We start from the raw sequence: 12,030 nt of genomic DNA, 5'->3' as shown, positions 1-12,030 counted from the left end.
ACTAGCCATTTAAATACTACTGGAATTTACAATATAAGAACAAGAGACTCCATAATTCAGTGGAATTGTAAATAAATCAGAAAACTATCTCAACAGTTCAAAAAAAGAAACTGGGAAGACCCAGTTAAATAAAACTTTAAGAGTTTGAGATAGGGCTGTACTTCTCTGTAAAATGAATACCTATTTAAAAAATTGGGAAATTGGTTGAAACATTGTTTGCAGTTTGTGTTAAGATCTTTCCATCTTAGATATATAGCTTTGCTTTCATTCTTCTGTGTTCAAAACTTACGTGCTATTGTTAAAGTACACCAGCAACCTTGTATGAATATATTTCACCATGCAACCAACTGCAAAAATGACAGATGATCTATCAAGCCAGATTTTAACCTGGGATCTGACTTATCTAGTATTACCAGCAGCTGGGATCATTTGACCTGAACTAACATGAATGCACTTTGTGGTTTTCATTCTGTTTAGCAAATACCACAGAAAGTCCGGTTGTATTGAGACCAATCTCTTGGAGTTTGTTAACAATGCTTACTATTTGCTTGGCTGTAAGATCACAAACTTACACACATTGCACATGAGTGCCACATGCTATAGAATGCAGGGATTACACCATAAAACCATTAGATGTAAATTATTCAGCCCATTAAATCTGCTGTCATTCAGTGAGATCTTGCTTAATCCGATAATTCTAAATTCCATTTTCTTACCTTTCCCATATCTTTGATTCTCTTACTGATTAAAATTCTGTCCCAGTCATGAATATAGCTAATGACACAGCCTCTACAGACCTCTGTGGTAAAGATTTGACCAACCTCATCTCTGTCCTAGTTGGGAGACTGAGATTATACCCTCAGTCCTCGGCCTTCTTGCAAGGGGAAACAACCTCTCCATATTTACCCTGTCATGTATCCTAAGAATCTTGTATGTTTCAAAAAGGTTACCTCTCATTCTTCTGTATTCCCAATTTACTCAACCTCTTGTCATAACATACCTGGGATCAACCTAGTAAACCTTCTCTGGGGTGTCTTCAGTGACAGTATATCTTGCCTTAGATCAGGAGACCAAAACTGTTCACAGTATTACAGATGTGGTCTAATTAGTGCCTGCATAGTTTTAGAAAGACTTCCCTGTTTGTACTGCAGGCCCTTTGGAATAAAAGCGGACATTGCATGTGTCTTCTCTATTACCTACTGAACATCTATGCTTGTCTTTTTGTGATTTATGCACAAGACTCTCAAAATAATCTCTGCTACAGTTTTCTGTAGTCTTTGTCCATTTAAATAATACTCAGTTCCTCTATTCTTCTTGCTAAGGTGCATAACCTCATATTTTCCCACATTATATTCCATTTGCCGAATTTTTGCCCATGTCTATCTCCCTCTGCAGATTCTTTGTGTTATCCTCACCATTTTCCTTCCCACCTAATTTTGTGTCCTCAATGATGGGGGAGCCCTGCACAGGTTCAATGAAGAGTGGACATACCAGGAATAGCACAAGGCATACCTAAAAATGAGGTGTCAATCTGATGAAGCTACATAACAGGGCCAAATGCCTGCAAAACAGCATAAACAGCAAGGGTTAAACAGAACTAATCAAACCTATAACCAACAGATCGGTTCTAAACACTACAGTCCTGCCACATCCAGTCGTGAATGGTGGTGTATAACTAAACAAGTATCCCCTTCCTCAAGTTTGTAGCTCAGCCCATACGTAGAACATCTTTTTGTTTGAAAGGAGAAGTTGAGGCAAAGAACAAGGAACAGATCAATTAAGATATTACAGGGTGATTTAAAGGACCAGCACCAGGATTATTGGGTCTTAACCAAATAGTAAGTACTGTGTTTATGTGCAATGTGTGAATGAAGTGCTGATGTAAGCATGTCACCAAATTCCCACTGTGGAGAAAGTCTTTTCAGAGCTGTCAAAAGGAATGATATTTTCCAAATGAAATTTAAATGGAGATGCCACCAACTGGAGCTTCATCCTGATTCAGGGCAGAAGTCTTTTGCCATTTGTTGTGAATTTTACCGACACAAGAAAATGTTATTTGGCATTAATGCTGCACCAGATCAAATCAATGCTGCACCAAATCAAAACCATAAGGTGATAAGGGGGAATTCTAGGAATAGCAAAGATCTCAAAGGATATCATTATTTTATAACTGAGACTAGCGTGGGGGGGGGGGGGGGGGGGGGAAGGGCGGGGGCACTGTCTCCCTAGTCCCACTACTCCCTTGGCCACAATAAAAAGATGCTTTTTCAAATCAGCAAGTTGAACAATTAAATATCTCATCTATATCAGCTTTAAAATGAAAAGATCCACCAAGTTTCTTAATAAACTTGGTTCTGGGTTTATTAACAAAGTTTATTCAATAAAGATGCAATAACTAGTTAACATGCACAGTCAATAGCATAGAAGTATAAATTCCTATTCAAATTCAAAACACAGACATTGACATACACACAGACACTCTTCAAAAAAAGGCCTCTGGCCAAGAATGGGTAAAGCATAGGATGCTCTAGAGATTGTTGCTGTGATGTTCTGGTATGTGTGTTAGTCATAATCATATACAGTTGTCTCTGAAGATCTGCAACGCATCTTGCACAGGAAGTACAATCTTCAGCTGCTCCCTCAATCACTATTTCAAAAAAATAAATAGGCTTCCCTGAAGTCAATTAGAAGGTTTTCTTTTCAGAAATGAAAGACATCAGCCAGGCTAGCTGCTTTCCTCCAACCATGTTTGTTCCTAGCAAGCTTCCTTGCAACTGAATTAGAAAAAGCAAGGACCTCTCCAAGCCAGTCACCTTTCAAAAGCAGCCCCAACAGGGTCAATAGCAAAGCAAGCAAGCAGTTAACACTACTCCGTGACTACCTGGTCAGGTTCACAACCCCCAACAACCCACCCTCCCCTCCTGGCACCTTCCCCTGCCACCGCAGGAATTGCAAAACCTGCGTCCACACCTCCTCCCTCACCTCCTTCCAAGGCCCCAAAGGAGTCTTCCACATCCATCAAACTTTTACCCACACATCCACCAATGTCATTTATTGTATCCTTCTCACAGAGCGCTTTAGGCAACATCTCTGGGACACCCGCACCAAACAACCCCACCGCCCCGTGACCCAACATTTCAACTCCCCCTCCCACTCTGCCAAGGGCATGCAAATCCTGGGCCTCTTCCACCACCATTCCCTTACCACCCGACGCCTGGAGGAAGAACGCCTCATCTTCCGCCTCGGAACCCCAGGGCATCAATGTAGACTTCACCAGTTTCCTCATTTCCCCTCACCCCACCTTATCCCAGTTCCTACATTCCAGTTCAGCACCATTCTCATAACCTGTCCTGCCTGCCTATCTTCCTTTCCACCAATCCGCTCCACCCTCCTCTCTGACCTATCACCTTCATCCCCATCTCCATCCACCTATTGTACTCTTGGCTACCTTCTCCCCAGCCCCACCGCACCCCCCCCCCCTCTCCATTTATCTCTCCACCTCAGAGTCTCCCTGCCTTCATTCCTGATGAAGGGCTTTTGCCCGAAACGTCAATTTTCCTGATCCTTGGATGTTGCCTGACCTGCTGTGCTTTTCCAGCATCACTCTAATCTAGACTCTGACTTCCAGCATCTGCAGTACCCACTTCTACCTAGTTAACACCAATTGTCATGTGATTCATACAAAACCTGGCTAAAAAAACTGATTTCCACAGTAAACTTTTAATGAAGTTTTATCAAAGAAACTATACCAGGTATGTGCAGAAAACCCGAAAAGATTTTTTTTCAATACCCTTCAAAATGTATGTCATCTGAGCAATATTAAAAATAAGCAGTATTTGCAACTTTATTGATGGAAACAACATAGAGGATCATGGTGAGGGACTAAGATTAATATTGGCCAAATTGCAGTTAGCAGGATTGATGGTAAATGCAGGCAAGTACTTGCTGGATGTAACTGAGCTAACTGGGATAAACCCATCAATCCAACAAGGGTAGCAGAACATGAATCACAAAAACCCAGCAAAGCGAGACATTTTAAAGAACTTATTGTGCAAATATTGCAAACCCGATCCATTGTGCAAGTTGACCACAAAAGATGAATAGTTCAGATTTGATGACAAACAAAGCTGCATTCTGTGTTTAGTAGGAAAAGTATAAATCCCTGGGATACGGTGATTCAGATGAACCAAAAAATGTCATTATAGCTAATAATACAGTAGGATTAGGGGCAATGTTAGCATAAATGAATGCTGATGACCCAGGATCATTGTTGATGTGAGATGTGAAATGATAGAATGGAGGTAAAGCAGCATGGGTTAAGGAGAAGGTTGCAGTGCTGGAGAAACAGAATGCCTCTAAGTCAAAGGATGTGGGTTAGAGTCATGTGTAGAACAAACAGGCAACAAGTACAGCATGGCTCATCTTGATGTTGGAAGACACTCCACTTAGCTTGCACATTCTGGACACTATGGACAATTTAAGCATGACTAAACCACCTAACCTGCTGATTTTCGTACTGTGGGAGTAAACCAGAGCACCTTGTGAAAATTTACACAGTCACAGAGGAAATTTGCAAATACAGCCACCCAAGGCTGGAATTGAACTGGGGTCCCTATGCTTTGAGGCGACAGTGCTAACCACTGTGCCACCATGCAGTGCACAAACTCTTGCTATCGTTTATCCCATTCATGATATCTTTTAGATATTTTCTAATCAACCCATTCAGACACGTTAGTACACATTTCTGGAGCATGTGGGACTTGAACTTGGGCCCCCTGACTCAGTGGTAAGGTCATCTTTTATGCTTCTCAGAATTAGTGTGGTGAGATTCTCACTAGGCAGCAGTGAGTTGCCAATTGAAGTTAATTATCACTCGTTTAACAATTGATAGACAGCCCGAAACGAAAAACAAGAACAAAAATTCATGGAGAAACTCATCATGTCTGGCAGCATCCATGGAGAAAAAGTAGGTTTGTGTTTTGGGTCTAGTGACCCTTCTTCAGAATTGATTCTAACTAGGTGGTTAAATATTGCAGACAGGGTGTTGGGAGGGATTCGGTAAAGGGATAAATGACAGGTGGAGATAGAGTCCAGAGAGACAAAACAGCAGCAAAATTGACAAAGGATTGATAATGGTGAGCTGTGAAGATAGAAAAGGGACAATAGGGAGAATTAGTATATGAAAATGGGTTGGCTGTGATGAAAGCAGCCCGTGTGAAGACAAGGCCAGTAGTGTGATGCTGGGTAAAAGACAGTGTTCAGACCTTCAAATTATTGAACTTGTCGTTGAGTCCCCAAGGCTGGAGTGAAGGCTGCAGTGTCCCCATGTGGAAAATGAGATGCCGTTCTTCCAGCTTGTGCTGAGCTTCATTGGGGCACTGCAGCAGGCCAGAGAAATCTAGGCCAGGGAACATGGTGATGTGTCAAAGTGGCAGACAACTGGAAACTTGGTGCTATTTTAGCAGTCAGAATGTAGATGTTGTGCAAAGCGATTGTCCATTCTGCGTTTAGTCTTCCCAGTGTAGAGTGGACTGCATTGTGAGCAGCCCAACTCAACTCAATAATATTCAGACTCCCAGTTTACCAAATGCGACAAACAATCTCAATTTTGGAAAACTCAACAAGGAAACCAGAGCAAACGCTGAGGAGATTCAGCTCACCACTTGCTCCATAACGGCGATCAGGCACCTTAGGGCGAGGTCCACATGCAGTGGTTACACAGATCTGATGTTCATAGATATTAGACATCCCCCATAATCCAACCTCTTTCTATCTAAATGCCAAATCTCCAATCTGTCCTTCAACAGCACACCTTGACTGCACTGACAAATACCATTGTAATGCTGCTGCAAGACCACTACACTCATCTCACACCCAGCTCATGAACGGAACAGGCTGCATCTCCAGCTTCTTCACTTGCTCTCAAAATGCACAGTCACTTAGAGCCTACCCGAATTTTCTTCATGACTTTTAGTGTTTTGACCCCTCAACCAAAGATACCAGGCTTATATTACTGCTGAATTTGTATGCCTTTTAGTACAGAAGGTAAGCAATGCAGAGGGCATGTCAGGTTACTGGTGTTAAGGGTTGGGATGGGAGAGAGTAAATGGGAGGATGTTGTAGGCAATAGTGAGAGTGGTAGAGCATAAGCCCTGGTGGGAGTTGGGTACAGTAGCAAAGAGAGTTGGAGTGTGAGGTACCAGACACAAGGTGGTGGCATTTGCCTTGGTAGAAGGATATTGACCTTTTTTAAGTATGGCTGGGCATTCCTGCAGACAGCTGTGAATAAGTTAGCCCAAGTGGCAACCTTGGAGTGGACTAGCATGGTCGTGACTTCAAGGATCCTGCTCACAGAACAGCATACCAATTTCCCCCTGCTTACTATGTTCAGGGCAAAGGGCAATTCCGGACAAACAGTGCACACCAAGATACACACTGGGCCTTGAAAGATGAAAGGGACACAAGGGATACTCAGTGAATATTTGCTGAATAGCAAGTGGTTCCAGTAGCAGCGTGTCATAAAATGGGTAAGAATTCACACGTGAGAGACACTATTGGAGCACAATAGACAATTAATGATGATTAATTATAATTACCAGTAATTAATTGGTAAAATATAATTCATCTTGCCTCTCATTGAGAAACTCTAAAAAACTCAGTCCAGGATAATGAATTGTTCAGGTGGTTTGTAACAACTCATGATACACTCAGAGCAATGCCAACCAGAGAGATTAAAAGAGAATCAGACAAAGATCCAGAACTGGATGTCATAACAGAGAATCCAAGCTGGAGAAGTAATCATTCAAGGTACATAATGCTCTATAATATTGACAATGCACAGTTAAAAAGTGTGTTCGCAGAGACTACAGACTAGTGGCACCACACAGTATAAGTAGAACAGTGACACTAACTTATGGGGGTCACTTGAGAGTAGTTAGTACTAAACAGAACATACAGATTAAAGTATTATGGCCAGGAATGGAGAAAAATGTGGACCAGGTTTGTCAAAGCACATTATGAATGTCAGCAATCAGCAGTTCCAATCTAGCAGCACCAGTACACAGGTCACTGTTACCAGTTGGACCAAGAAAGCATGTAGTAGTTGACTTTGTCAACCAACTTCCACCAAGAAAAGTCCATAATAGTGGTGATTGATAATTATAGCTAACAGTATAAGAACACTGTGATGAAACAATGATGTCCGTGCTGATTGAAATCAACTAGTCACTTTGTATTCAGACTATGAGCCACAATTAATTTCACAGACCGATGCAGATTACACACAAGAGGGCTACAGAGCTAGGGATAGAGAATGGAACCAGTTTGATACCTCTTTCTAGAGCTGGTACAGACATGCTGGTCAATTGGCCTCCTTCTGCACTGTACTGTAAAATTCTAAGATTCTAAGTCACAGGCATTAAACATCACAGAGTAACACCTTAATGGCCACAAGCAATGGTGAATTTCAGTGATAAAGTCAATAATGTGACGCAATATTCTCCACTTGCCTGGATGAACATGGCTAAAAACTACAGTCGTCAGATAAGAGGGTACGCTATTTTTCTTTATTCTTTCATAAATTGTCAGTGGCACAGTTTTTGTCAGTTTTGAACAGAGCACCTTGCCAGGCCATTTCAGAGGGCAATATAGAGTCAACCGCATTGCTGTTGGTTTGGAGTCACACGTAGACCAAACCAGGTGAGGACAGCAAATTTCTTACCCTAAAGGACATCAATGAACTTTATAATTTACTTTATAATTTCAGATATATTTATTAAATTTAAATTCCACCATCTGCTAGGTTTGGATTTAAAGCTATGACCCAAGAGTATTAGCATATGCCTACAAGTTATTTCTCCAATGATGGCATCACCACTCTATCACGATCTTGCTCATGTTGAATATGGAATCACCTGACCTGGAGATGGCAAGTTGAAAGCTCATGCAAGGAATTTAACCAGTATTGTTGATTAAATTAAGTGAGATCTTGTAATAGGCTGAACCAGCTGAACATTGTAAACCTGGTACAGTGCAGTGATTTACTTGTCCTGGAAACCTTTTTCCTTGAAGGCAAGTAGGTTTGCTCAGTGCATTGACAGCCGGTCTGGAAATGACGCGACTCTTCTGCATGGTCATAGTTCTGTGATTCTGATGTGTTTTGCTTATCGCACGCCCACTCTGAAGGAGATTTTCAGAGCTTAGGTGTTTCTATGATTCCATGACACTGGATCCATTTGCCTAATGGTCCTCTGCAGTATTGTCATCTTGGACATGGTAATGAAAGCCTTTATCGTTGTTCTCAGAATCTGATTGCAATTTATGAGTTCATAATCCTCCACATAATCCTGGGATGAAAGGCTTATTTTATGAAGAAAGGTTGGACCTGTACTCTTTGGAGTTTAGAAGCATGATGTATGATCTCATTGAACCATATAAGAAACTGTGGGGATTTATTAAGTATTTCCACTTGTGGGGTGGGGGAACTAGAACTGGGGGACACAGTTTAAGTATAGGAGCTCTTCCTTTTAAGTTAAAGAGAATTTTTTTCTCTCAATTATTAATAAGTGAAATTCTCATCTTCAGAAATTAGTGTCATTGAATTTATTCAAGACAGAATTAGATGGATTGAAAGAAAATACAGTCAAGCATTGTGAGGAGCATACAGGAAAGAGGAATTGAGACCACAGCCAGCTTACCCATCATCTTATTGAATGGTCTGAATGACCTGCTCCTGCACATACATCATGTGTTCTAAACTAACAAAAGAATATTCTTGCAGACCTACTAGGAATGTTCAAAAATGGCCAGATTCTGCAATTGTAGCTCTTAGCCAAGTAATTATTTATCCTTTTGCGAGCAAAATATTTCTTTAGTTGCAACATTTCAAGTATTATGCATCTTTGGAAAATTAGATAAAGTGTTTTCAAACAATCAAGAAGAAATCTCCCTTTTCAAGCAGTTCCCCCTCCCCACTCCATACCCTGGTCCACGCCTTAATCCAAGCATTGTCCTGGCTCCACACTAGGTTAAACATTGTTCATCTCTAAAATAAATAGGATTACTCTATTACTGAAATAACATTTATTCTAAGGGCCATTTTATCTCTTATATTTCAGGCTGTCGATTGGAAAGATGAAGAATTCTTGATGGGATTGGAGGCTTATGGCATATGCCTCCCTCAGAGACCAGAGGGTGTTTAACACTACCACAACCTGACTTCATGCATGGATAGAATTGTGGCTGGAATGGAACTTAATTTTCAGATGCACAGAACGCTTACGATGTTTCTGTGCTTCAAATCAAATAAGAACTTGAGTGTCGAGTACATGTGCTTCACAAAGTACCGCAATAAAAACAGCAGCTGAATATCTCTTCACTACTTTATTGTCTGATTCCCAAGATAGTCAAACTGTTAAGGTCAGGGGTGCTCATTGGAAAGAACTTGATTGGCTTTCATTCTGCTTTCTTTAATAGTTAACCATCAATTTTTGGTTATCAGTCGCTGGGGTGAGGGGTTAGGGTGTGGCTGATCAAATAGGCTGCCAGTCATAATATGGAACATTTGAGGCCTCATTGGGAAAACCTCAGGGAAGAAATCAGAGTGAGGGAAGGAAGACAGTGGTATCAGAGGAGAGGTTAGTGCCTCGTGATAGGGGGAGCAGGGATCAGAGGCATGGGGGGAGAGGCTTAGAAGCTTTGGGATGGTGACTGCAGACAAGCTGAGATGGGAATGAGGAAAAAGGGCTCAGAGATCTGGCTAGATTGATTGGCCGATTGAGTGGTAAATTCAGAGGTGAACGCAGATTTCCTCCATTGTTATACAGAATGTAGATTTAAAAGCAGTTAACCCCTAGATCTTTAGTTGCCTCCATTTGATGTAGCTCCTGGGTCCCTAAGTGCTTGGAGACTAGACTTTTGAGCTGAAATTAAAAAGTTAAATGGAGCACAGAGGCTCATAGCTCTATATTAAATCTGCTTCTTTCAGATGGGTTGACCACCTGTCTACCTTTCATCCAGTTAAATTCAAAAGTGAGTGGGTTGAAAGCCAGTTTGAGTTGGAACTCTGATTTCTCTTTAATCTATGCTAGGTCAAACATGTCCATTTCTTAGGTTTGAATTCCCCTCTCTACACCCCGAATGATATTTGCATGATAGCTGGTAACATGGGTTTAAGAAACCCTGATTAGTACAACTCTTGAACATTAAACCCACACACAAGTATATTGCTCCTCACTGACCTATCACAATCACCCAATCTGCATCTACCCATCGCCTTCCCAGCTACCTTCCCCCCCAGCCCCAGCCCCAGCCCCACCCTCCTATTTATCTCTCAGCCCCCATCCCCTCCCCTACATTTCTGATGAAGGATTTATGCCCGAAACATCGACTCTCCTGCTCTTCTGATGCACCCTGACCTGCTGTGCTTTTCCAGCGCCACATTTTTCGACTCTGACTCTCCAGCATCTGCAGCCCTCACTTTCTCCATAGTGTTAGCCTCAGTAAAGCTATAAAATGCAGTTCACACTGGCAGTTACTTCCAGCATCTTTTTATTGTATCATGGAATATGTCACTGGTAAGGCCAGCATTTACTGCCCATTCCTAACTGCCCTTGAACTTAGTGGCATGCTAGCCCCTTTCAGAGGGAAGAGTCAACCACTTTGCAATGGGTCTGGAGTCACACGTAGCCCTCACCAGGTAAGACTGGCAGGTATTACTTCACTACCAGACATTAGTAAATCAGATGTATATGTAACAACAATAATCTGTAACATTTCAATGTTACCACTACTGATATTAGCTTTCCTTTCCAGATTTATTGATTGAATTCAAATTCCACAAACTGCCAAATTAGGATTTGAACTTATGATTCCAGACCACACATCTTGGCTTTTGGATTAAATTACCACTACATCACCATCTCTCTCCATCCCTCACATGACATCCTACACTTAGCAAGGCACTAGCATGATCATCCAGTGTCTATTCCAATAGCACACAGAGAGATCTGAACGTGACATCCTCTCATAATCTGCTCACATCCCATGATAAAATACAAAATGTTGGCAAGGAGACCATTTGTTGCCCATCACACTTGCCCTTGAGAAGGTGCTGTTAAGTCTTGTTTCTTGAATTGCTACAGCCCAGCGACAGTAAAGGAATAAGGCAATAATTCCATGTCAGGATAGGGTGTGGATGAGATGTTAATCAAAAAGTTGATTTGAACTGGGTATTTTTGAGCTTCTTGTCCATTGTTGGATCTGCATTCTTCCAAGTGGAAATTATTCAATCACACTCCTGACTTGCAGATGGTGTGCAAATGTTGGAGAGTCAAGAGGTAAGTTACTTACATTACAATTCTGAATCTTGAAATTCTTTTGTATTCACATAAGTGTTCCAGTTAAATTTCTGGTCGAAGGAATGCGATAGTGTGGGAGTTCGCAGTGATAATGCCATTGACTGCCAGTTGGAGACACTTAAATTTCCTTTTGTTGGAAATGGACATTGTCTGATACTTATAGGACATGAATGTTACTTGCCAATTATCAGGGCAACCTTGAATATTGTCCAGGTCTTGCTGCAATGCAGGCATGTTCTGCTGTAAAATTGGAGATGCGGTGAATGCTACTGACCAATTAGCAGCACTGAATGTTTGTGTATGCCAATGGCTACACTAACAACCAAGTTAAGATAATTACTTTCATCAGTGGGGTGCGAATCTAATGAGGGCTCTCACTTAGGTTCAGAGTTGACCTGTGGATGTTATAGAAATGAGTGACACAATACTAAATATTATGTTAAAACAATAATGTTATTAAATTATTAATAAGCAATTATAAAAGAAAAAATAAAATATTAAAAGAAAGATAAACAACTTCATAAAGAAGAAAGTGAGAGATCATTATTTTTGTGGTTCTGCATTTTAATTTTGCTCCAGTCTACACATACTTCCTACATCGAACACCTTCCTTACCCCTGTCTATGTAATTGGCATCTACATGGACTATGACAACTGCAACTCTGGAACTGTG

At 41.2% G+C, this 12,030-nt stretch overlaps 1 protein-coding gene across 1 annotated transcript in view; it reads left to right on the top strand.

The window, feature by feature from the left end:
- LOC140495995 (ufm1-specific protease 2-like) overlaps positions 1 to 9,356 on the top strand; it is an 81,958-nt gene extending 72,602 nt beyond the window's left edge. Inside the window, exon 11 of the mRNA XM_072595403.1 lies at positions 9,117 to 9,356. Coding sequence (XP_072451504.1) covers positions 9,117 to 9,200 — 84 coding nt within the window. The 3' untranslated portion in view covers positions 9,201 to 9,356. The remainder of the gene's footprint in view (positions 1 to 9,116) is intronic.
- The last annotated feature ends 2,674 nt before the right edge of the window (positions 9,357 to 12,030 follow it).

The sequence above is a fragment of the Chiloscyllium punctatum genome, chromosome 2 (assembly GCF_047496795.1).
Source record: "Chiloscyllium punctatum isolate Juve2018m chromosome 2, sChiPun1.3, whole genome shotgun sequence".
In the NCBI taxonomy this organism is placed as follows: domain Eukaryota; kingdom Metazoa; phylum Chordata; class Chondrichthyes; order Orectolobiformes; family Hemiscylliidae; genus Chiloscyllium; species Chiloscyllium punctatum.
Note: the sequence above shows the minus strand (reverse complement) of the source record. Positions and strands in the feature narration are given on the sequence as shown.